Source organism: Dendrobates tinctorius, unplaced genomic scaffold (genome assembly GCF_039654945.1).
Source record: "Dendrobates tinctorius isolate UK_male_01 unplaced genomic scaffold, ASM3965494v1 ptg000120l, whole genome shotgun sequence".
Lineage (NCBI taxonomy): Eukaryota > Metazoa > Chordata > Amphibia > Anura > Dendrobatidae > Dendrobates > Dendrobates tinctorius.
The window spans coordinates 43048394-43072727 of record NW_027361788.1 but is presented as its reverse complement, the minus strand read 5'-3'; the positions used below and the strand labels follow the sequence as shown (position 1 = coordinate 43072727).

Sequence of the window (24334 nt, the reverse complement as noted above, 5' to 3'; positions counted from 1 at the left end):
ACCCAGACTTATCTACTGTGACATAGTCAGGATACCCCTATGCGCATTGCGATGTCGTGTGGTTACACCAAAATTGTTGGATTCAGTCAACATTCATCAAATCTGAATGATAACCCATTATTGTCCCACTGTACGAGCTTGTCTGTTTGATAATAATCGTGCTGACTGTTTCCAATAACAACCAGCAGAATAGTGAGTGCAGCTCTGGAGTATAATACAGGATATAAATCAGGATCAGTAATGTAATGTATGTACACAGTGACTGCACCAGAAGAATAGTGAGTGCAGCTCTGGAGTATAATACAGGATGTAACTCAGGAACAGTAATGTAATGTATGTACACAGTGACTGCACCAGCAGAATAGTGAGTACAGCTCTGGAGTACAATGCAGGATGTAACTCAGGATCACTACAGGATCAGTAATGTAATGTATGTACACAGTGACTGCACCAGCAGAATAGTGAGTGCAGCTCTGGGGTATAATACAGGATGTAACTCAGGGTCAGTAATGTAATGTATGTACACATTGACTGCACCAGCAGAATAGTGAGCGCAGCTCTGGAGTATAATACAGGATGTAACTCAGGAACAGTACAGGATCAGTAATGTATGTACACAGTGACTGCACTAGCAGAATAGTGAGTGCAGCTGTGGAATATAATCAGGACGTAACTCAGGATCAGTTCCAAATAAAGAATTTGATTCTTTGGGTAGATTAAATCTATATGTAAACTGTAAAATTGTGTTAACAATAAAACATATGCCATTGAAAAAAAATAAAATATCAATGATGGCAAATATGAACATAAAGTCACAGGACCTTACATTTTTACAGTGTGAATGATGATTAAGCGTAAAAGTGAATGTAAAAGTCTGGACTATAAGTAAAAAGTGACTTTCCACAGCGACCAGATTCCAACTTATAAGCATGACGAAAGCAGAAATGTGGTTTCCAAGGAGATCACCATTATTTTTATACCTGACGTTATACCCCAGCCTCATATCATGGTAATGCACCGTTTTTCCCCCATTGTCCACATTCAGTTCCTTTTTGTCTTGCTTGTGGATCTGGTCCTGTCGGCTGTGGATTGTGACTTGCTCAGGTTGATCCACGCATCCACGATGAGGATCGATGGGATGATGATCCACAGCGCGTTCATGAAGACAAAGTAAAACCAGAAGTAAATGGGGTGCCACTTCTCGCTGTGACTGAATCCTTCCCGATACTCGGTGTAGAAGTAGAGGACATCGCCGTAGAGCTGCCCTGTGGACACGGAGAGAAGGGTCAGACGATCCCTGGAGGGTACAATGCCACCATAATGTCTGGGGGCTCCTGTAGTGTCAGGAGTGTAGCAATGTTTGCATGGACACTGCAGGTGGCCTACATGCAGCATTACATAAAATTATCATCTGCCTGTGGAAATGTCCAGTCCAATGTCTACGTGGACAGTGTAAGGGTCCCGTCACACACAGCTATCTCGCTAGCGAGATCGCTGATTTTGTGACACATCAGCAATCTCGACAGCGAGATCGCTGTGTCTGACGGGGATCAGCGACAGGCCCCCCTGCCAGGTATCACTGATCGTGCTCGAGCAGCCTGGGCCGTTTTTCGATCGCTGGTCTCCTGCTGCCCAGCGCGCATCGCTGCGTGTGGCAGTGAGAGACCAGCGATCAGCGACGCTGGTTTCTAAGGTAAACAGCGGGTATCCAGGAGCCGCGGCTCCTGGATACCCGACGTTTACCTTAGAAACCAGCGTCGCTGGGGCTATCTAACGATGTCCCAGCGATCCCATCATGTCGGATCGTTGGTGGGATCGCTGGGACATCGTTATGTGTAAAGCCCCCGTTACACACTGCGATATCGCTAGCAATATCGCTGTAAAGTCACCGATTTTGTGACGTTGCAGTGATATTGCTAGCAATATCGCTGCATGTGATACTTACCTCCGACCGGCTCCCCCGCTGGTTATCGCTGATCGCGCGAGAAGCTGCTGGACCATTTCTCGTCGGTCACTTCCTGCGGCGCTTCCTGCTGTGACGAGCGAGGCGTGGAGCCGGGCGGGAGGACGTCAGGATCGCCGCGTCTGACAGGTAAGTAGCGATCCCCGTCCCCAGCGATGTCGCTGGTGAGATCTGCCTGAGTGGCAGCTCACTAGCGACCACCTAGCGATGCACCAGCGATCCTGACTGCATCATATCGCTGGTCGGGATCGCTGGTGCATCGCTAGGTGTAACGGTACCCTAACGGGGGCTTAACAGGAGATAAGCCAGCCCTGGATTATAAAAACATGGCTACATGTTCATGGAGATTAGTCGAGCTCACACTTTTGATGCCGCTTATCTCCACTATATTGAAATAGCATTTTCTATGCTACTTTAGGTGATTGGGAGAGAACAGCTTATATATATATATATATAATTTCTTACTTTCAGGTACTGAATCTCTACGGCTTCTTACCAAGTGACACAATCAGTTGCAGCACAAAGCGATAGGGCTTGTTCCGCAGGAAGGAGAACACCGTCCAGAAGCTTAGTGGTGTCCATGCCGCCGCTGTGATGGTCTCCATGCAGACTGTGAAGTTATCACCCCTGCAGGAAAAAACAGTGCAGACAGAGGACTAAGCGTTTCCGCAGCGGAAAAAAACGCACCATTAGCACAACATGTGCGGATTCCATTATGATTACATTGGATGCTTTTCCACAAAAAAAAATATCAGCCTCCGGGTATGCCCTATCAGAATAACAGGAGCCTTTATGATTTATCAGGGCACAATGGACATCATAATGGGGGTCTGTGCCTCAATACTCCCCTCTATTAGCTCCCACCTTCAACCTAAATCACCGGGGAAGACAGAAGTTCAATTAGGACATATTTACTGATTAAGATATTGCCACCAGGGGGTGCTACTCACGTCATGTACCGGCTGTCACCTTTCCCATATTCTTTCCCTAGGGAGATAAAATGGAGACAAGAGGTAAGACAATGACGATGGAGCAGGACACACTGTACTGATACATGGGCAGGATGGTCAATCCAGATTCTAGGGCAGCTGGTTAATGGCTTGCAAGAGTTGCAGTAGCCCCCAGACCAGTTGTCACCTAGTCTTCCCAAAAACAGATACACCTCAAGACCCCATCCCATTCTTACACAGCTGTGACAGGAACGCCTGGTCCTCGGGGATCACGGGGTAGTAGAAGGCAAACCAGCCTTCAATGACGCCATGGATGAAACCACAGATCATGAACCAGCAGACGCCCAGACGGCGCGGAGCGCTCATACCAGTCACCCGACCAGTCAGGAACCAAATTATGGCCAGCAGAACCCCAGACACTGAGAACAAGAAGGTCAAGAACTCGGACATTGGACGGTCATTAGGACGGTAGCCATCGATGTGAAGATCCCGGGGCCAGAAAGGATGAGGGACGGGAGATCCTGTGTCCGGAGACATATTGTGTCCTAAGTGTTACACCTGTAGGGGATAAAGAAGATCATCAAACTACAGCATTCATATCACACAGACTGAACCATCCATGGAGGACAGATCGGCAACAATGATCAGTGAAGTGTGTACATGACTCACATGGTGGTAATGCAGTCTGCAACAATGGAAACATGTGCCATATATGTCTCAGGGACTGATATAAGGGGGTAGAACAATACACCGCACTATGTATGTATATGACAGTATCTGAGATAGGTCTGAAATATTGGTATCTAAGCAATCACACGGAGTCAGGACAGGGGCCCCATCTTACACCCCGTCAGCCCCCAGACAACTAAAGCCAGTGATTGGCTGCAGCAGTGACGTGTGTAGACAGTAAATTATCACTGCAGCAGAGAACAGAGAGGACCCCCTAAGGCCTGTTTCACACATACGTTTTTCAGATTAGCTGTAATCCGCGAAAAAAAAAAATTGAAATATCACATGGTCATAAGTATTCAGCCCCTTTGCTCAGTATTGAGTAGAAGCACCCTTTTGAGCTAGTACAGCCATGAGTCTTCTTGGGAATGATGCAACAAGTTTTTCACACCTGGATTTGGGGATCCTCTGCCATTCTTCCTTGCAGATCCTCTCCAGTTCCGTCAGGTTGAATGGTGAATGTTGCTCGACAGCCATTTTCAGATCTCTCCAGAGATGGTCAATTGGGTTTAGGTCAGAGCTCTGGGTGGGCCAGTCAAGAATGGTCACAGAGTTGTTCTGAAGCCACTCCTTTGTTATTTTAGCTGTGTGCTTAGGGTCATTGTCTTGTTGGAAGGTGAACTTTCGGACAAGTCTGAGGTCCAGAGCACTCTGGAAGAGGTTTTCATACAGGATCTCTCTGTACTTGCTGTACTTGGCTGCATGCATGTTTCCTTCAATTGCAACCAGGCGTCCTGTCCCTGCAGCTGAAAAACACCCCCATAGCATGATGCTGCCACCACGTTTCACTGTTGGGATTGTATTGGGAAGGTGATGAGCAGTGCTTGGTTTTCTCCACACATACCATAAAGTTCTATCTTCGTCTCATAAGACCAGAGAATCTTATTTCTCACTAGATTAAGGCCCGATGCTATCGCATCGGGAGGATAGTGACACACCTCTTGCCATGTTAACCCTCAACACACACACCTCCTCAACACACACTCCTCTCACCTTTCACCATCTCCACTCACGTCCACTCACTCTTTCACTCCACATACGACCCTTTCTCTCACTCCGTCTTTCATACTCACGCCGTCATCACCGCTGCTCCACGATCCCCGACATCTTCTTCCGCCGGCGCCATCCTGGATCCAGACGTTGTCCAGGCCGGCGACATGTTCTTGCGGCGACGCCATCTTGAGTATTGCGAAATCCCGCGATACTCAAGATGGTGTCGCCGCAAGAACATGTCGCCAGCGTGGACAACGTCTGGATCCAGGATGGCGCTGGCGGAAGATGTCGGGGATCGTGGAGCAGCGGCGATGACGGCGTGAGTATGAGGGACGGAGTGAGAGAAAGGGTCGTATGTGGAGTGAAAGAGTGAGTGGACGTGAGTAGAGATGGTGAAAGGTGAGAGGAGTGTGTGTTGAGGAGGTGTGTGTGTTGAGGAGGAGTGGTATGTTGAGGGTTAACATGGCAAGAGGTGTGCTGTGACGTCACCAGTTACAACTGGACGGAAGTTGTTACAACCCGGAAGCTGCTTAGCGCATTTATTATTATAGATAGTCTGGGAGTCCTTCATGTGTTTTTAGCAAACTCTATGAGGGCTTTCATATGTCTGGTACTAAGGAGAAGCTTCCGCCCGGCTACTCTGCCTTAAAGGCCCGAATGGTGGAGGGCTGCAGTGCTAGTTGACTGTGGAACTTTCTCCCATCTCCCTACTGCATCTGTGGAAATCAGCCACAGTGATCTTGGGATTCTTCTTTACCTCTCTCACCAAGGTCCTTCTCCCACAATTGCTCAGTTTGGCTAGACGGCCAGGTCTAGGAAGACTTCTGGTGGTCCCAAACTTCTTCGATTTAAGGATTATGGAGGTCACTGTGCTCTTAGGAACCTTGAGTACTGCAGAAATTCTTTTGTATCCTTGGCCAGATCTGTGCCTTGCCACAATTCTGTCTCTGAGCTCCTTGGCCAGTTCCTTTGACCTCATGATTCTCATTTGGTCTGACATGCACTGTGAGCTGTGAGGTCTTATATAAACAGGTGTGTGCCTTTACAAATCAAGTCCTATCAATTTAATTAAACACAGCTGGACTCCAATGAAGGAGTAGAACCATCTCAAGGAGGATCACAAGGAAATGGACAGCATGTGACTTAAATTTTAGTGTCTGAGCAAAGGGACTAAATACTTATGACCATGTGATATTTCAGTTTTTCTTTTTTAATAAATTTGCAAAAATTTCTACATTTCTGTCTTTTTTCAGTCAAGATGGGGGCAGAGTGTACATTAATAAGAAAAAAATGAACTTTTTTGAATTTACCAAATGGCTGCAATGAAAGCGTGAAAAATGTAAAGGGGTCTGAATACTTTCCATACCGACTGTAACTGCAGCGTGATATCTGAACCTTATTTGTGGTCTTCTCGTTATATTGATTTGCTGCTAATTGTACGGATCTTCCCCTACTGACCTTCATTATAAGGGTATGTGCACACGTTGCGGATTTTTCTGCGGGGATTTTGCTGAATCCACAGGTAAAATGACCTGCGTTTTACCTGCAGATTCTATACAGATTTCCTGCGGATCTTCTGCAGATTTTGTGCGGATTTCTATAGGATTTCGCCTGCGTTTTTACATCTGTGGATTCCCATAATGGAAGAGGTGTAAAAACGCTGCGGATTCCGTACAAAGAATTGACATGCTGCGGAAAATAAACCGCAGCAAATCTGCGCGGAATTTTCAGCAGCATGTGCACAGCGGATTTGGTTTTCAATAGGTTTATATGGTACTCTACACCGCATGGAATACTGCTGCAGATACGCAGGGCCAAATCCGCTGCAGATCCGCAGCCAAATCCTCAACGTGTGCACACACCACCGTCATTTCTGTCCGAGTGAGGTCTGACAAAACATCGGACCAGTGTCATTCTATGAGGCAGTGCACATGTCCGACTATTTCCTTGGACAGAGTTTGTCCGAGGACACCAAAAAATTTGCTGCATGCCTGAATTAGATCTGAGGGTATGTGCACACGTAGTTTTTAGTTTCTGCGGATTTTGTAGAGAAAACCGCAGGAAATCCGCAGGACAAAGTGCTGCGGTTTTTCTGCGGATTATCTGCGTTTTTTCTGCGGTTTTGCCCTGCGGTTTTACACCTCATAATGGATGAGGTGTAAAACCGCAGCGTTTCTGCACCAAACAATTGACATGCTGCGGATTGTAAACCGCAGCAAAACCGCGCGGAAAAAAACGCAGCATGTGCACAGCTTTTTTTGATTTCCATAGGAAATAAAGGTACTGTACAACGCAGCAGAATCTGCTGCGTTTCTGCAGAGCCAAAAACGCTGCGGAAACGCAGCAGAAACCGCAAAGTGTGCACATACCCTGATAGTCGGATCGCACTCGGCTATGCAAGTCAATGAGTCCGTAGAATCCACTGGACAGCACTCAGATGACATCTGAGTATGGTCCAATTTCCTCAGACAGACAGAATAGAGACATTTTTTCCTCCATCTTCTCATCATCTGAATCATATCACACTCTGACCACACTGTGATTAGCATAAACGGTCCACTTCTCTTGGATGAGAGAATATACGTCTATCTGATTCTGACCTAAGGCCACGTTCACACTATCAGTATTTGACCTCAGTATCTGTAAGCCAAAACCAGGAGTGGGTGATAAATCCAGAAGTGGTGACGTGTTTCTATTATAATTTTCCTCTGATTGGTCAGTATTTTACCTCAGTATTTGTAAGCCAAAACCAGGAGAGGAACAAACACTGAGGTAAAATATTGACGAAACACTGAGGTAAAATACTGACCAAATACTGAGGTAAAATACTGACCAAATACTGAGGTAAAATACTGACCAAATACTGAGGTAAAATACTGACCCAATACTGATCGTGTGAATGTGAACGTGGCCTGATAAAGATGTAATTCTATGATGTTATGATGCCGGGGCTCTTCTTTTTCTGGCTATTTAGTAAAATGTTTCAGCTGTCTGCTGGAGTTGATGCCAATGCCCTGAGCTAGCGGACCGTCACGTCACGAGCCACAGAGGCCAGGGACACCGCTGCACAACGACTACAACAGAGAATTAAAAAAAAATGTCCAGCACATTTGCATCGGCAGCCAGCTATCTATAGATACATATATAAAAAGAATACTCCAAAGAAACATCCTTATTCCATTATTGTAAAATACATAGGTAATGCCTCAAAAAGTCTCATAGTATGGAGACGACTCTCATAGAGATAAGAAAAAATAGGAGAACATAGAATCCAAATCCATTTCAAGCATGTAAAGTACATACAGTATTTATTTATCTATAGAAAGACATATTTCAGAGATACAGGGTAGTGAAAAAACAATAAAATGGGTAATCACATTAATAACCCGGAACTAGAAAAAACAAGTAAACAGCCTGTGATAAGCATGAATACCAGGCCCGGATTGATAATCTGGCAAACCGGGCAGATTCCCGATGGGCTGGCGGCTATGTAGCAAAGTGGGCCGCTGGCCCTTTAAAACATCTTACTAGAGGCCCTGTGCGCGCGCGCTCTCTCCTTGCACGCGCTGACAAGAGCCGCTGTGGCACTTGACAGACAGTAGTGCTCGCCGCGGTGGCGGCCCTCTGTCAGTGTGTGCAAGCAGGAGAGCGCGCACACAGGACATTCAGTCACAAGTTTGAAAGGGCCGCCGTGGCGCGCGCAGGGCTCTTCAGTCTGACACTGGCCAGTACCAGCGTCAGAGCAGATTTTTTTTTTCCCTGCGCTACTCACCACCAGCCCCAACCAGGGATCCATTGCTCTGCAGAGGGGTATATGCCCCCCGGCGGCTCCTCCAACACTGTGCAGGGACACAAGACCGGCTGCTTCTTCCCTCGGGCCAGCACTGCGCCCTTAAATCTTGTGTGCTGGCCGGGCTCCATCACAGCTAACAGACAGACAGGGCCCTGTCTGCTAAAATGATATAATGCAGCCCCCTGCACTGCTATCATCCTGCTACAGAGAAACATCAAAGGAGCCTGTGGGTCAGAGAAAAGTCGGGGGAAGGTAAAAAAAAACCCCTCCTTTCATCGTGTGCTCTCTGCTCCTGCAGTTCTGTTCTCGGCTGCTCCCCGCAGCAACCTCTCAGTTCTGCTACCTGTGTTGCTTGTTCTCGTCCGCAGTCTAGCCTCCAGTGTTCCTGCCTTCCTACTCCACTCCTGCCTCCAGTGTTCCTGCCGTCCTACTCCAGTCTTGCCTCCAGTGTTCCTGCCGTCCTACTCCAGTCCTGCCTCCAGTGTTCCTGCCGTCCTACTCCAGTCCTGCCTCCAGTGTTCCTGCCGTCCTACTCCAGTCCTGCCTCCAGTGTTCCTGCCGTCCTACTCCAGTCCTGCCTCCAGTGTTCCTGCCGTCCTACTCCATTCCTGCCTCCAGTGTTCCTGCCGTCCTGCCTCCAGTGTTCCTGTCTCCAGTGTTCCTGCCGTCCTACTCCAGTCCTGTCTCCAGTGTTCCTGCCGTCCTACTCCAGTCCTGTCTCCAGTGTTCCTGCCGTCCTACTCCAGTCCTGTCTCCAGTGCTCCTGTCGTCCTACTCCAGTCCTGTCTCCAGTGCTCCTGTCGTCCTACTCCAGTCCTGTCTCCAGTGCTCCTGTCGTCCTACTCCAGTCCTGCTCCAGTCCAGCTTCCAGTGTTCCTGCTGTCCTACTCCAGTCCCACCTTCAGTGTCCTTGCCGTCCTACTCCAGTCCAGTCTCCAGTGTTCCTACTCCTGTCATTCCTCCTCGTTCCAGTCTTCTGTCTCTTTTCATTCCAGCCTCCTGGTTCCAGTCTTGTTCTGTTATTCTTTACTCCAGTCTCAGTCTTACTCCGGTCCATCCTGAGCCACCCCTCTCGGTACCGGCTACCGTGGTACTCGAACCCCTTGGTCTGCTCCTAACGGTCCCTGCATAGGGGTCGGTTCCATCTGGCAGCTCGCCAGGGGCCCCTCGGTGCCACGGTCCAGAGGGTCCACTCCCGGAGGTTCCTTCTCCAGACCACCCACGCTAACAGTACGATCAGGCCATGGACTCCGCCGATACTACGGCTGCTACCCAGAAAGAGTTGCTATTCCTACGGGAGAATCAGGGTCACATTATGTCAGTCATGAAGTCGATGGACACCCGTTTGTCGGCCTTGCAGGTGGCCGATCCTGGAAATGCCACTCAGCTGGCCAGCCTCCAACAGGAGCTGGGTCAGCAGCAAGATTCTCAAGCCCACATTTTGTCCTACATGGCCTCCTTTGATAGTCGCTTGTCAGCCCTCCAGGCTGCCACTGCAGTGCCGACTCCTCCTCCCGCGTCTACTGCTCCACCGACGCCCCGCCTCGCCAAGCCGCATCGTTTCACCGGGGATCCCAAGCTCTGTAGGGGGTTCTTAAATCAGTGTAGCCTCCACTTTGAATGGCTGCCGCAGAAATATCCCTCGGACCGGGCCAAAGTGGCCTTCATCATGTCCCATCTGGAGGGAGAGGCCCTGTCTTGGGTAAACCAGCTCTGGGAACGTGACGACCCGGTCGTCTCGAGTCTCCCGGTTTTCCTGGATACATTTCGTAAGGTTTTCGATGAGCCGGGTCGGTTAGCCTCTCTCACGGAGTCACTCTTTAACTTACACCAGGGCTCTCTCATGGTCGGACAGTACGCTATTCGCACTATCTCCTCCGAGCTCGGCTGGAATAACGCGGCTTTGCTGGGGGCATTCTGGCGCGGTCTTTCTAGTAGAATAACGGATGAACTCGCAGGTCGAGATACCCCGTCCACCTTAGAGGACCTTATCTCGCTGGCTACCCGCATTGACCTGCGCTTCCTGGAGCGCGCTCGGGAGTCAGCGAGAGACAGGCGGTCCTCCAGGTCAGTTTCTCCTTTCACCCGGTCTGCCAGCTCCCGTTCGGTCGGGTCCTCTTCCCTCTCTTCGGGTGAGCCCATGCAGATAGACCGTCTCAGGTTGGCCGAGTTGCGTCAGAGAGAGAGACGGGCACAAGGTTTGTGCCTCTATTGCGGTGATTCGTCACACTATGTCCGCACCTGTCCTAAGAGACAGGGAAACGACTCCACCTAGGTCAGGTAAGAGAAGCCTTCCTAGGTGATGATGATCCCTCTCAACTCCTTACGATTTCTGTGCTTTTGGTTTCATGAGGGAGGTGTGGTTCCGAGGTGGCCGACGTGGATTCGGGCTCAGCGGGTAACTTAATTCGGCCGGAAGAGGTGGACAGATACCAAATTCCTGTAGTCACTCTAACCCAATTCAGATTGTCACCGTGGATGGCAAACCGCTACAAGTGACAGTCACCTTGGCCACTGAAGAGGTGGAGTTGCAAGTCGGAGCCTTACATCGAGAGAAGATAGCCTTTTACGTTTTGCCTAAGCTCTCTCGTGCCATTCTACTCGGTCTTCCTTGGTTAAGGACTCATCAGCCTGTTCTCGACTGGTCTTCTGGGGAGATACTCCGCTGGGGGCACCCGTGCCAAGCTCGCTGTCTGACTCCTGTCTGCCTGGTGGCCGCTCCTCGGTCATCTCCAGACCTCCCGAGTCTTCCTCCAGCCTACAGCTCCTACGCTGATGTTTTTGATAAGAAGGAAGCGGAGGTTCTCCCTCCAAACCGGCCGTTTGACTGCCCAATTGAACTTGTTCCAGGTTCAATCCCTCCAAGGGGCAGAATCTACCCTCTGTCTCCCGCAGAGACCACCGCCATGTCCGAGTACGTCCGAGAGAACCTCGCCAAAGGCTTTATACGGAAATCCTCTTCGCCCGAGGGAGCCGGGTTCTTCTTTGTCAAAAAGAAGGACGGAACTCTACGGCCGTATATTGACTATAGGGGCTTGAATGAGATTACCATCAAGAACAGGTACCCTCTTCCACTCATTCCGGAGCTGTTTGACCGTCTCAGAGGGGCTCGGGTCTTTTCCAAGCTGGACCTCAGAGGAGCCTACACTCTGGTCCGTATCCGTGCAGGTGACGAGTGGAAGACCGCTTTCAACACTCGAGATGGCCATTACGAGTACCTGATCATGCCCTTCGGTCTTTGCAATGCTCCTGCAGTCTTTCAAGAGTTCGTCAATGAGATCTTCTGGGATCTCTTGTACTTCTGTGTGGTCGTGTACTTAGACAACATCCTCGTCTTCTCGCCGGACCTCTCGTCCCACAGAAAGAGTGTCCGCCTGGTGCTTCAGCGTCTTCGGGAGAACCGCCTGTATGCGAAGATCGAGAAATGTCTCTTCGAACAGACCTCTCTGCCGTTTCTGGGATACATTATCTCCGACACTGGTCTAAGGATGGATCCCGAGAAGTTGTCTGCCATCCTCAAATGGCCTCGCCGCATCGGATTAAAGATGATACAACGATTCCTCGGGTTCGCCAACTATTACCGGCAATTTGTCTCCCACTTCTCCGCGATCACAAGACCCATTTCTGCGCTCACCCATAAAGGGTCTACTTCCAAGGATTGGTCTCCTGAGGCAGAGGAGGCCTTTCTGATCCTAAAGCGGGCTTTCTCCACGGCTCCGGTCCTGCATCGCCCTGAGAGCGATCGACCTTTTGTACTCGAGGTGGACGCTTCATCGATGGGTGACGGGGCGGTACTGTCCCAGAGAAGCGCCTCCGGTCGCCTGCACCCTTGTGGCTTCTTCTCGAAGGCCTTTTCTCCATCCGAGTGTAACTACTCGATCGGCGACCAGGAACTTTTAGCCATCAAGTTGGCCTTGGAGGAGTGGCGCCACCTCCTGGAAGGAGCTGTCCATCCTTTTGTCATCTTCTCGGACCACAAGAATCTGGCCTATCTCCAGTCTGCCCAGAGACTTAACCCTCGCCAGGCCAGATGGTCCTTATTTTTCACCCGATTTGATTTCGAGCTCCGATTCTGTCCTGGCAACAAGAATTCCAAAGCCGACGCCCTGTCCAGGGTCTTCCAGCCACATGAATCCATGGAGGAACCTTCGCATATCATTGATCCCACTAGGATCATCACCGTGGCTCCGGTGAACTGGCTTACTCCCCCACCTGGCAAGACGCTTGTGCCAGAGAATCTCAAATGAAAGGTTCTTCTATGGGGGCACTCCTCCAAACTGGCTGGCCATGCCAGAACTAAGAAGACCCTTGACCTTATCACGCATCACTACTGGTGGCCCACGCTTCGCCAAGATGTACTCGACTTTGTGGCTTCTTGTCCATCCTGTGCAAAAAACAAAGTGCCACGGAGACCTCCGTCTGGCTTGTTGCTTCCGTTGCCCGTCCCTACGGTTCCTTGGGAGAACATCGCCATGGATTTCATCACCGATCTACCCTGCTCTGCGGGCTGCACAGTCATCCTTTTGGTGGTGGATTGTTTTTCCAAGATGGCTCATTTCGTCCCTCTGCCCTCCCTCTTCCCTCAGCGCCGGAGCTGGCCAAAATCTTCATTCGTCAAATCTTCAGACTTCACGGACCACCTCAACGCATTGTGTCTGACCGAGGGGTTCAGTTTACCTCCAAGTTCTGGTGTTCGCTTTGTAAGCTCATGAACGTTTCCCTCGACTTCTCCTCGGCCTACCATCCACAGTCCAACGGACAGGTAGAGCGTACCAACCAGACGCTTACGGGGTACTTACGTCACTTCTCCAACGCCCACCAGAACGATTGGGTCAACTTACTCCCCTGGGCAGAGTTCGCTTATAAAAACCATGCTGGTGAGTCTTCGGCCAAGTCTCCGTTTTTCATTGTTTTTGGCAGACATCCTGGTGTTCCTCTTCCGATAACTCCTGCCTCCGAGGTACCCGCTCCCAATGTCTTGTCCTCTGAATTTTCTAAGATTTGGGCTGAGACCAACACATCACTCAAGAGATCCGCTGATCAGATGAAGAACTATGCGGACAAAAAGAGGTTGGATCCTCCTCCGTATCGTGTTGGGGACAAGGTCTGGCTCTCCTCCAAATTCGTCTGATTAAAACTGCCCTCCTACAAATTGGGTCCACGCTACATCGGTCCGTTTGAAATTCTGGGACGTATTAACGAAGTCGCCTACAAATTGAGGTTGCCTGCTTCGCTCCGGATCCCGAACACCTTTCACGCCTCTCTCGTGAAGCCTGTGGTGCTGAATCGCTTCCATTCCTCGCTTGATCCTGGTCCTCAGCCGGTGGGTGCCGATGATGTTTTTGAAGTGCAGGACATTCTCGCTGTGAAGAGGGTTAGAGGTAGGACTTTCTTTCTTGTTGATTGGAAGGGCTTTGGTCCTGAGGAGAGATCCTGGGAACCTGAGGAGAGATCCTGGGAACCTCGGGAGAATATCAATGCTCCCCGTATCCTCAAGAGGTTTCTTGCTAACCTCCGGGGGGGCGGCTTGGGGGGGGTACTGTTACACCGCTCCGCTGTACTCACCCGACCTCCGCTCCCGGACCGCAGTCGGCCTCCGCTCCCACGCCGCAGCCTCTCTCCATCCGACGGCCGCGGCGGTCACCTGAGACGGGCTCGCGACCAATGCCTTCCCTGCATGCTATGCGCATGCGCCATAGGCCGCGGCCGCGCCTCCTTCCTCCTTCTTATGCTCCGACTGTGCCCTGACCCGGAAGCACCTTTGGACCAATGGCTGACCAGACGGGGCCATATCAGGCCGCTTCCCCCTGAGGGAGGCGCCTGATCGTTGTGTTTCCTAGCACTCTGGCCTCGCTTCATCGTGTGCTCTCTGCTCCTGCAGTTCCGTTCTCGGCTGCTCCCCGCACCAGCCTCTCAGTTCTGCTACCTGTGTTCCTTAGGCCTGTTTCACACCTCCGTTTTTGTGTCCGCCAAACGGATCCGTTTCCGTTTTTTTGACGGAAACGGATGCAAACGGATCCGTTTTTAAAAAAACGGATCCGTTTTTTGACGGATCCGCGGTAACCACTATGGGACAAAAACGGATCCTGCAAAAAAATGGCGGATCCGTTTTTTTACGGAAACCAACGGATTTTGACGGATTTGAAAAAACGGAAGTGTGAAACAGGCCTTATTCTCATCCGCAGTCCAGCATCCAGTGTTCCTGCCGTCCTACTCCAGTCCTGCCTCCAGTGTTCCTGCCGTCCTACTCCAGTCCTGCCTCCAGTGTTCCTGCCGTCCTACTCCAGTCCTGTCTCCAGTGTTCCTGCCGTCCTTCTCCAGTCCTGCCTCCAGTGTTCCTGCCGTCCTTCTCCAGTCCTGCCTCCAGTGTTCCTGCCGTCCTACTCCAGTCCTGTCTCCAGTGTTCCTGCCGTCCTACTCCAGTCCTGTCTCCAGTGTTCCTGCCGTCCTACTCCAGTCCTGTCTCCAGTGTTCCTGCCGTCCTACTCCAGTCCTGTCTCCAGTGTTCCTGCCGTCCTACTCCAGTCCTGTCTCCAGTGTTCATGTCGTCCTACTCCAGTCCTGCCTCCAGTGCTCCTGCCGGCCTGCTCCAGTCCAGTTTCCAGTGTTCCTGCTGTCCTACTCCAGTCCCGCCTTCAGTGTCCTTGCCGTCCTACTCCAGTCCAGTCTCCAGTGTTCCTACTCCCGTCATTCCTCCTCGTTCCAGTCTTCTGTCTCTTTTCATTCCAGCCTCCTGTTCCAGTCTTGTTCTGTTATTCTTTACTCCAGTCTCAGTCTTACTCCGGTCCATCCTGAGCCGCCCCTCTCGGCACCGGCTACCGTGGTACTCAAACCCTTGGGCCTGCTCCTAACGGTCCCTGTATAGGGATCGGTTCCATCTGGCAGCTCGCCCGGGGCCCCTCGGTGCCACAGTCCAGAGGGTCCACTCCCGGAGGTTCCTTCTCCAGACCACCCACGCTAACAATTATTCTGTATGGAGCAATATATGGGCCTCATTACACTGTATGGAGGACTATGTGGTATCCATAATACTGTATGGAGCATTATATGGGGCTCATTATTCTGTATGGCGCATTATATGGGGCTCATTATACTGTATTTAGCATTATATTGGGCTGATTATAATGTATGGCGCATTACATGGGACTCATTATTCTGTATGGAGCAATATATGGGGCTCATTATTCTGTATGGAGCATTATATGGGGCTTAATATTCTGTATGGAGCAATATATGGGCCTCATTACACTGTATAGAGGACTATGTGGTACCCAAAATACTGTATGGAGCATTATATGGGGCTCATTATTCTGTATGGACCATTATATGGAGCATTATATGGGGCTCATTATTCTGTATGGAGCATTATATGGGGCTCATTATATTGTATTGAGCATTAAATGGGGCTCATAATACTGTATGGAGCATTATATGGGGCTCATTATTCTGTATGGAGCATTATATGGGGCTCATTATTATGAATGGAGCAATATATGGGGCCATAATACTGTATGGAGCACTATATGGGGCTCATTATTCTGTATGGAGCACTATGTGGTACCCATAATACTGTATGGAGCATTATATGGGGCTCATTATTATGAATGGAGCAATATATGGGGCGCATTATACTGTATTGACCATTATATGGGGCTCATTATACTGCATGGAGCATTATATGGGGCTCATTATTCTGTATGGAGCATTATATGGGGCTCATTATTCTGTATGGAGGACTATACTGTCTGGTTTCTGACCTATTGATATCACTGATGTAATGTAAGAAGTGAAATCTTTGGCATTGTATACCTATATTTTTCTGCTGTATCTGTGCATTATGAATTGTGGTATGTGTTAAAGGGGCCACTGAGACTCTTTCACCTGGGGCCCACAAAAACCTGAAGCCGGACCTGTATGCACTGCACACTACCCACTTTTCCTGTCTTGTTGTTGAAGAGGCAACTTTGAACTTTGGGAGGGTCAATATTGGTTTAGTATTTTCAATATTACTATGGCCAAATAAAAATAAAATATTGGAAAAGCTGTTTAAATGGATTATCCCGATTAATCCCTTCTCCTCTGGATAGGAGATTACTTTCCAATAGCTAGAGATCTGACTGCTGGGACCCCATGATCCTGAAAATCAGAGCTCTGTAGAGCAGCATGTAAATACAGCTGCAGTCGATCATTTGCACTGTGGCGCCATTCCCATGTGGTTCTTCAAATATCTCCTTTTAGGAGAGTGAGGGGCACGACAAAGTAGAGCAAAAATTCACTGATCGGGGTGAGGAATGTTATAGTTTGTGGGCTGGTGGGATTTGTGTGGCAGGGCTGCTTTTTTGTCCCAGTCCGGCCCTGATGAATACCCAAACAAATCCTCCAGGGAAAGAAATGCAGAAAAAATATTTAATATTTAATGGTAGTGCTCGAAGAGCTTCTGCTGCACAATTGTATATTGCACTGAACCCGGGTAGCTATATGTGACAATGCTAATAAATAATAAACTGGATGTAGGTAACCAGTGTTGCAGTAGATTGTACAACCCCCGTGTAGACAAGGTCTGTAAAAATCACAACACTACACCGTCCAGATAGCATGTAATGAGGCATATTACACAATATAGTTGCTCAGAAAGCTTCCGCTGCACAGTGTTATATATTGCACTTAACCCGGGTAACGATATGTGACATTGCCAATTAGTAATGAGCTGGATGTAAGCAACCAGTGTTGAAATGGATAATGCAGCCCCCGTATGTTAGTAAATAAACTAATAGTTGACACAGTTGTCTATCTACATTATATATAATAGAACGGGGAAAGCAGCCTCCATTCACAGCACTGGCTGTAGTACAACGTTTAGACTGAATCTATAAAAAACTCAGCAGTACACCATCCTGATAACATATAATGGGGCATATTACACAAAATCCACGGAGGATAAGAAGATGATCTTAAATAAGCTGGGTGAACATATCCATCATGTCCTTGTATATAGCAGGCGCCGACTAGTATACCCCTACGCACGTTTCGCGGTATGCAAGACCGCTTCCTCGGATTTTGTGTAATGTGATTACCCATTTCATTGTTTTTTCACTACCCTGTATCTCTGATATGTGTCTTTCTATTGATAAATAAATATGTACATGCTTGAAATGGATTTGGATTCTATGTTCTCCTATCTATAGATACATGTTCGGCACATCTGCTCCGGCAGCCAACTATCTATAGATACACGTCCGGCACATCTGCACCAGCAGCCACCTATCTATAGATACACGTCCAGCACATCTGCTCCGGCAGCCAGCTATCTATAGATACACGTCCAGCACATCTGCTCCGGCAGCCAGCTATCTATAGATACACGTCCGGCACATCTGCTCCGGCAGCCAGCTATCTATAGATACACGTCCGGCACATCTGCTCCGGCAGCCAGCTATCTATAGATACACGTCCGGCACATCTGCTCCGGCAGCCAGCTATCTATAGATACACGTCCGGCACATCTGCTCCGGCAGCCAGCTATCTATAGATACACGTCCGGCACATCTGCTCCGGCAGCCAGCTATCCATAGATACACGTCCGGCACATCTGCTCCGGCAGCCAGCTATCCATAGATACATGTCCGGCACATCTGCTCTGGCAGCCAGCTATCCATAGATACACGTCCAGCACATCTGCTCCGGCAGCCAGCTATCTATAGATACATGTCCAGCACATCTGCTCCGGCAGCCAGCTATCTATAGATACATGTCCAGCACATCTGCTCCGGCAGCCAGCTATCCATAGATACATGTCCGGCACATCTGCTCCGGCAGCCAGCTATCCATAGACATGTCCGGCACATCTGCTCCGGCAGCCAGCTATCTATAGATACATGTCCGGCACATCTGCTCCGGCAGCCAGCTATCTATAGATACACGTCCAGCACATCTGCTCCGGCAGCCAGCTATCTATAGATACATGTCCGGCACATCTGCTCCGGCAGCCAGCTATCTATAGATACATGTCCAGCACATCTGCTCCGGCAGCCAGCTATCTATAGATACACGTCCAGCACATCTGCTCCGGCAGCCAGCTATCCATAGATACACGTCCAGCACATCTGCTCCGGCAGCCAGCTATCCATAGATACATGTCCGGCACATCTGCCCCGGCAGCCAGCTATCTATAGATACATGTCCGGCACATCTGCTCCGGCAGCCAGCTATCTATAGATACATGTCCGGCACATCTGCTCCGGCAGCCAGCTATCTATAGATACATGTCCGGCACATCTGCCCCGGCAGCCAGCTATCTATAGATACATGTCCGGCACATCTGCTCCGGCAGCCAGCTATCCATAGATACACGTCCAGCACATCTGCACCGGCAGCCAGCTATCCATAGATACACGTCCGGCACATCTGCTCCGGCAGCCAGCTCTTTATAGATACATGTACATAAGGCAGCGGCTCCCAGGTCTCACCTCCGCTCTGCTCCCCGCACTTTCAGGTCTCTCTCAACTCACCTCTTGCATGAAGTATGACAGAGACCAGTATAACCCCGCCCTCTTACGGTCTTCCCCCAATCATTGCACAACATTGTCACCGCTCAGCCAATCGGGAGCCGACGCATTGTCGGCTTATTCACTAACTTCAAAGCAGCTCCGTTTACTTATTGGAAAAGGCGACATGTGATTGGGTGAATAAAATTAGGGGCGGAGTCTGTGTGGTCTCTGAACCTCGGCCGACACTCGTTCTATCGACGCCTATTGGTTGAAATCTGTAATAAACACCGCCCCCAGGTCTTGACTGGCTCTAGACTATTACACTTATTGCACCCATTCTGCTCCGCTATACAGATTGGATTATTGTACCTGCGCGGCATAACGTTCGTTGCAAGCAGTACTGATATTTTGCCAGCAGGTGGCAGTATAAGTTTGTGTGCTGTATGCAATATTCAGATTTTCTAGGTGAGAGGCTGTGGACACTTTGCGGTTTCTGCTGCGTTTCCGCAGCGTTTTTGGCTCTGCAGAAACGCAGCAGATTTTGCTGCGTTGTACAGTACCTTTATTTCCTATGGAAATAAAAAAAAGCTGTGCACATGCTGCGTTTTTTTCCGCGCGGTTTTGCTGCGGTTTTCAAAACGTAGCATGTCAATTGTTTGGTGCAGAAACGCTGCAGTTTTAGGCCATGTGCACACGATGCAGATTTGCAGCGTTTCCGCAGCGGATTTTACCGCGCAGAAACGTTGCATATCCGCATTGTGATGTACAGTACCTTTAAAATGAATGAAAAAAAAAAAAACGCTGTGCAGACGCTGCGGATTTTTCCGCGCGGTTTTCCTGCGGTACAAAATCCGCAGCATGTTACTTCTTTTGTGCGGTTTTCTATCTCCCCTGTCACCAAATCCGCAGGGGGAAAACCGCAATGGAAAACCGCACAAAAACCGCATGAAAACCGCGTGAAAAATGGAAGAAATCCGCAGGAAAAATGCAGGTAATTTGACCTGCGGTTTTCTTCCATTCTGCACGGAAAAATCCGCAGGGCTCAAAACTCCGTCTGCACTCAGCCTTACACCTCATCCATTATGAGGTGTAAACCGCAGGGCAAAACCGCAGAAAAAACGCAGATAAACCACAGATAAACCACAGAAAAACCGCAGCACTTTGTTCTGCGGATTTCCTGCGGTTTTCTCTACAAAATCCGCAGAGACAAAAAACTATGTGTGCACATACCCTCAGGCGCTGCTGCGGTTTTGATGCTGTAGAATGTCCGCATCATTTCTGCATTTCTAAGGCTGTGTGCACATGTTGCAGATTTTTATGCAGATCCGCAGCGTTTTTGGATGCGCAGAATTGCACAAAATCTGCAATGTAGTGCACAAACAAAGTTAATCTATGGGAATCCTAAATCTGCTGTGCACATGCTGCGGAAAAATCCATGTGGATTTGCAGCGTTTTCTTTTCCGCAGCATGTCAATTCTTTATGCGGATCTGCAGCGTTTCTGCTCCCATTGACTACCACTGAGTCCGGCAAATCCGCAGAAAAACTGCAGATGTAAAAATGATCTGCGGTTTTGCTGCGGATGTAGGTGCGAGAAACGCTGCGGATCGGGAGGAGGAAGAGTGTGTGGGCGGGGACTGTGTGTGTGCGGTGAATATGTATGTGTCTGTGTGCGGGTGCATGTATGTGTGTGTGTGCGGGGGTCTGTGTGTGTGTGTGCGGGGGTCTGCGGGTGTGTGCGCGGCTGTGTGTTGGTGTCTGTGTGTGGGGTCTGCGGGTGTGTGAGCGACTGTGTGCTCTCCAGGGGCCCCAACCAGTGGCATGCCGCTAATAGCTGCGCATCACGCAACCGCTGGGGGGCCCGCCTGCCGCCAGCACCGACTCCCCCCCTTGCTCCCGATTCAACTATACCGGCGTCGGTACAGTTCAAAGTAATGATGCCCTCTCCCATCATTCCACTCTGCCTCTAACACTGTGGGTGCACAATGATGTCACTACATCGCGTACCTGCTGTGTGCCAGGCAGTACAGTTGCTGAGACTGGAGGAGAGCCTGGAGCAACGCGGGGCACGAGGAGAAGTGAGGATTGTGGGGGTTTTTTTTTAATATATCAGTGAGTGAGTACTGGACTGTGGGGCCATTCTCTGCTGCAGAACCATTAGTGTTCATACAACCTCGGGGACCGGGCCCCGGCCTTGCGCTTAGAACTTCTAGGCAGGGTTCTTCCTCTAACCCACGTCCTCTGTGTTCCCTTTTACTCCTACGTTCCGTACTTGTCCTTTCCCTTCTAAGGAAGCTCAGGCTTCAGGTCAACGTCCTTCTCCTTCTTTCCTTTCCCGTGCCAGCTGGCTCAGGTCTGCAGCACTCCTTCCTCCATCCCTTCTTCCAGGGATCCCCACTCCTCCCGAGTGGCTTCCTTCCTCACTGACCTCCTGTCAGACTGACCCCCTCATCCTAAACCATCCCGCTCATATATATATATTCTGAACTCCACCCACCTCCCAGCACGTCTAGTGTTCCAAAAAGGGAACCACCAAAGGTGCTCTGCTTCGCTCTAAGCAAGGAACCGCAATGTGGTTGTGCTGAACTACTCTAGTGTGTGGGATGCGAGTGTTGGAGCATGGTCAGGAGCCTCCAACTTACCTGGATGGTGGGGCACCACACCTTAGGAGAGAGTGCAGTACCTCTGTGGCGACTGAGCCTCAGGGGCGCCACATACCCCCCATTAAACACAGCACGTCCACGGGCTGCAAGGTAAACAAAGTTGACAGTACAAGAACATGCAAATTTTTCAATGCTGAATAAACATTTCCTATACTAAACTTCCCAATATGAGAGGCACTCATTCTTGAACGTTGCAAACTGTTATTAATTAACTACCTAAAATTCTAAGTCAAAAAGTGCAATTTTTCCATACCACACTTAATTCAAGGTGCTATTATCTGTTACTCACTATCACTTCAGTATTCTTCATCTTTCCATCTCTAGTACACATTTTCCTTTCTCTCTCTAGTGCACATTTTCTACTTTCTTTCAAGTGACAACCGTGATGCCTGGTTCACCATATACATTTTCAATTCTTTATTCAAATCTCTCATCTCTGTATCAAAAACATTCCTAATTCTATATAAAAGCTATCATAAGACACATTATCAAATACTTCACATTAAAACTTTCAACAATAATTCTTGTAAGTGCTGGACACCGCTCCCAGCCGGGATCTCTTGCAGTGTCCTTTGATTGGAGTCATGCTCCAAATGAGGTAGACGTATTCTTCGCAAAGTGTCCATATGTAAAACCAAGAGAGGGCACCTAAAGAGGTGCAACTATTTACAAGTAAAAGTTTTTGGATCACTCCAAGTTCATGATCGCTAGTTCAATAGGAAGGCTGCCAACAACACAGGGCAACACTGGGAAAAACCAAAACAGAACCATGATGGTCAAAAATAAAACAAAAGGCACAACGGTGCAAATAAACCCTCCTGGGTCATGAGAGTTAGTGCAAATTTTTAGTGCTGGTCCCCTCCTGGGGTTCTGGAAGCTTGGGAACTGCTACCAGATGAAAGGAACGCACGGGCAGTCTTTAGGTACTCTTCTTCTTGTGGGGTGAAACCGGTGGCTTTCTGTACCTTTCGTACATCTTGGCACGAAGGGGCAGTAGGTGGTCTCTGCCTGCAGGTCTGGATGAGATCCTCTGGGATTCGCCTGATGTTCATGGCGTACCAGCCTCTGAGACCTTCATGTCTGGTAAAGGTCACCTTGTCTCCCAGGCTCAGGTTCTGGCAGGGTGTCCCTTCCTCAAGTGAGGCTCCACATCCCTCCGGTTGAAAAATAGATCAGAGATTCGGCTAGGGTCATGGATAAAGCCGAACCCCCTCTCATGGTTCACGTTTAGGACGTGGCCCCAACCTGCTGCATCTTTGGGACCATAATGACCGGCACGGACTCGCTCTTTCCGGTCCAAATCTGGGCCTAGTACCGCTTGCCGGCGCTGCTCCCTCTCCCTGTGTTCAGCTGCCAGTTGCCGAATGGTGGCTTGACACCTAGCCCAGTTTTCATCATCCTCCCGCTCCTCCCGGGACCAATACAGGCTGGTTTGGTACTGCGGCGCCACCTCCAGGGGTTCCGGTATTCCCCCCGGGGACTGGTATCCCGGTCCCAGACCAAATCTAGTACAAGCTGGCCAGCCGCTGCGACCGTGGTGCACCCCAGGGCCTTCCCAGGTGTCAGGGCAACAGACGTACCTGGAGCCTACTGGCTGTGGGATCTCTGCTCCGGTGCCGGTGGAAGTGGGCCGTTGGCAGCGGGTGGTGGCTCCGGATCCACGGGGGCCTCTGGTGGGACCTGCGCGGCCGCGTCAGGTCCAGGCGGGAGCTCTTTCTCCTCCGCTTCAGCTCCCGGGGCTTCATACAATTCTTCTTGCGGCGGCAGCAAAGGGGATTCGGATGCTGCCGGCGATGCGACGGCGGCGGCAGGCTTCACTGAATCTGCCTGGGAAAGCTCTGGTGCAGCGACGGCGGTCACCGCAGATGTAGGCCCCTCCTGGGCGCGCTGCCAGTTCAGCCTCTACAAGGCCTCCTGCCTCAGCCGCAAACATTGGGTCAGCCGGGCGATTGCGTCCTCCAGCTGCTGACGGTTCATCTCTGCCACAGGGTTGGAGCCTTCAGCCATGGCGCCGGGGAGATTCACTTCCCTGCACTCCGCAGGCCTCCTTCCCTCTCTCTCCAAGATGGCGTTCTGGCGTTCTTCTCCCTCCTCTCTCGACCCCTTTCCCGCCAGTAGCTTCTGCCCCTCCTTCCGGGGGGCGGCGTCTTCTTCCAGCGCCTCCATACCAAGCCAGTATACGAACCCCTCGGGGAGTGGGCCATGTTGCTGTTACATAGTAATTCAGGCAGGGGAGGCCCAAGACTCTTCACGGTATTTTCCTAGGACCTCCCATCTCTTCACTCCCTTCTTCTCCACGCCAACGGCCATTTTTAAGGTTCATTTCACAGTCTATTAAACTGGGTCTTCTGCACATTCTCAAAAGTTTTAAGTCCAACAAATCTCAGGCGCACAAAACCCGATGGCATCGGGTCTCGTCATCCTGTTCGTGACGACAAGTTTGGGTCGCCCTCCCAGGGCCGTGAGGTGGGATGTGTCGCGGTGGCGGTGACCCGGACCGTGGCCCTGGGTGCCCAAGTAATAGGAAGATGTGGATGTTAAATGTAATAGTTCGTGACACCACCTGTGGTGTTCGGCAAGGGAGGTGTTAAGCCGACGCTGCATGCAGATCCTCCGGGACAAATGGTGTGGTGCAGCAATGGTGGTATAGCCCTCCACAGGCAGGGCTGTTATCCCAGGGCAGTGTAAATGTGGAGACACTTAGGTGATGTAGTGTTTGGCGCAGGGGATGTAGCAGTGTCAGGAAGACGGACGCAGG

At 50.1% G+C, this 24334-nt stretch overlaps 1 protein-coding gene across 2 annotated transcripts; it reads right to left on the bottom strand.

The window, feature by feature from the left end:
* Nucleotides 1–680: 680 nt before the first annotated feature.
* EBP (EBP cholestenol delta-isomerase) lies at nucleotides 681–19050 on the bottom strand. Of its 2 annotated transcripts, none has more exons than XM_073541278.1 (5): nucleotides 18937–19050; nucleotides 3150–3471; nucleotides 2914–2950; nucleotides 2460–2590; nucleotides 681–1265 (listed from the first exon to the last, which is right to left on the bottom strand). In XM_073541278.1, the coding sequence occupies exons 2-5, from the start codon at nucleotides 3448–3450 to the stop codon at nucleotides 1042–1044; spliced, it is 693 nt and encodes a 230-aa protein (XP_073397379.1). In that variant the 5' UTR covers nucleotides 3451–3471; nucleotides 18937–19050; the 3' UTR covers nucleotides 681–1041. The 2 variants fall into 2 exon arrangements, with proteins under 2 accessions (XP_073397379.1, XP_073397378.1); XM_073541277.1 differs by having other exon boundaries at nucleotides 18895–18977.
* Nucleotides 19051–24334: the final 5284 nt, after the last annotated feature.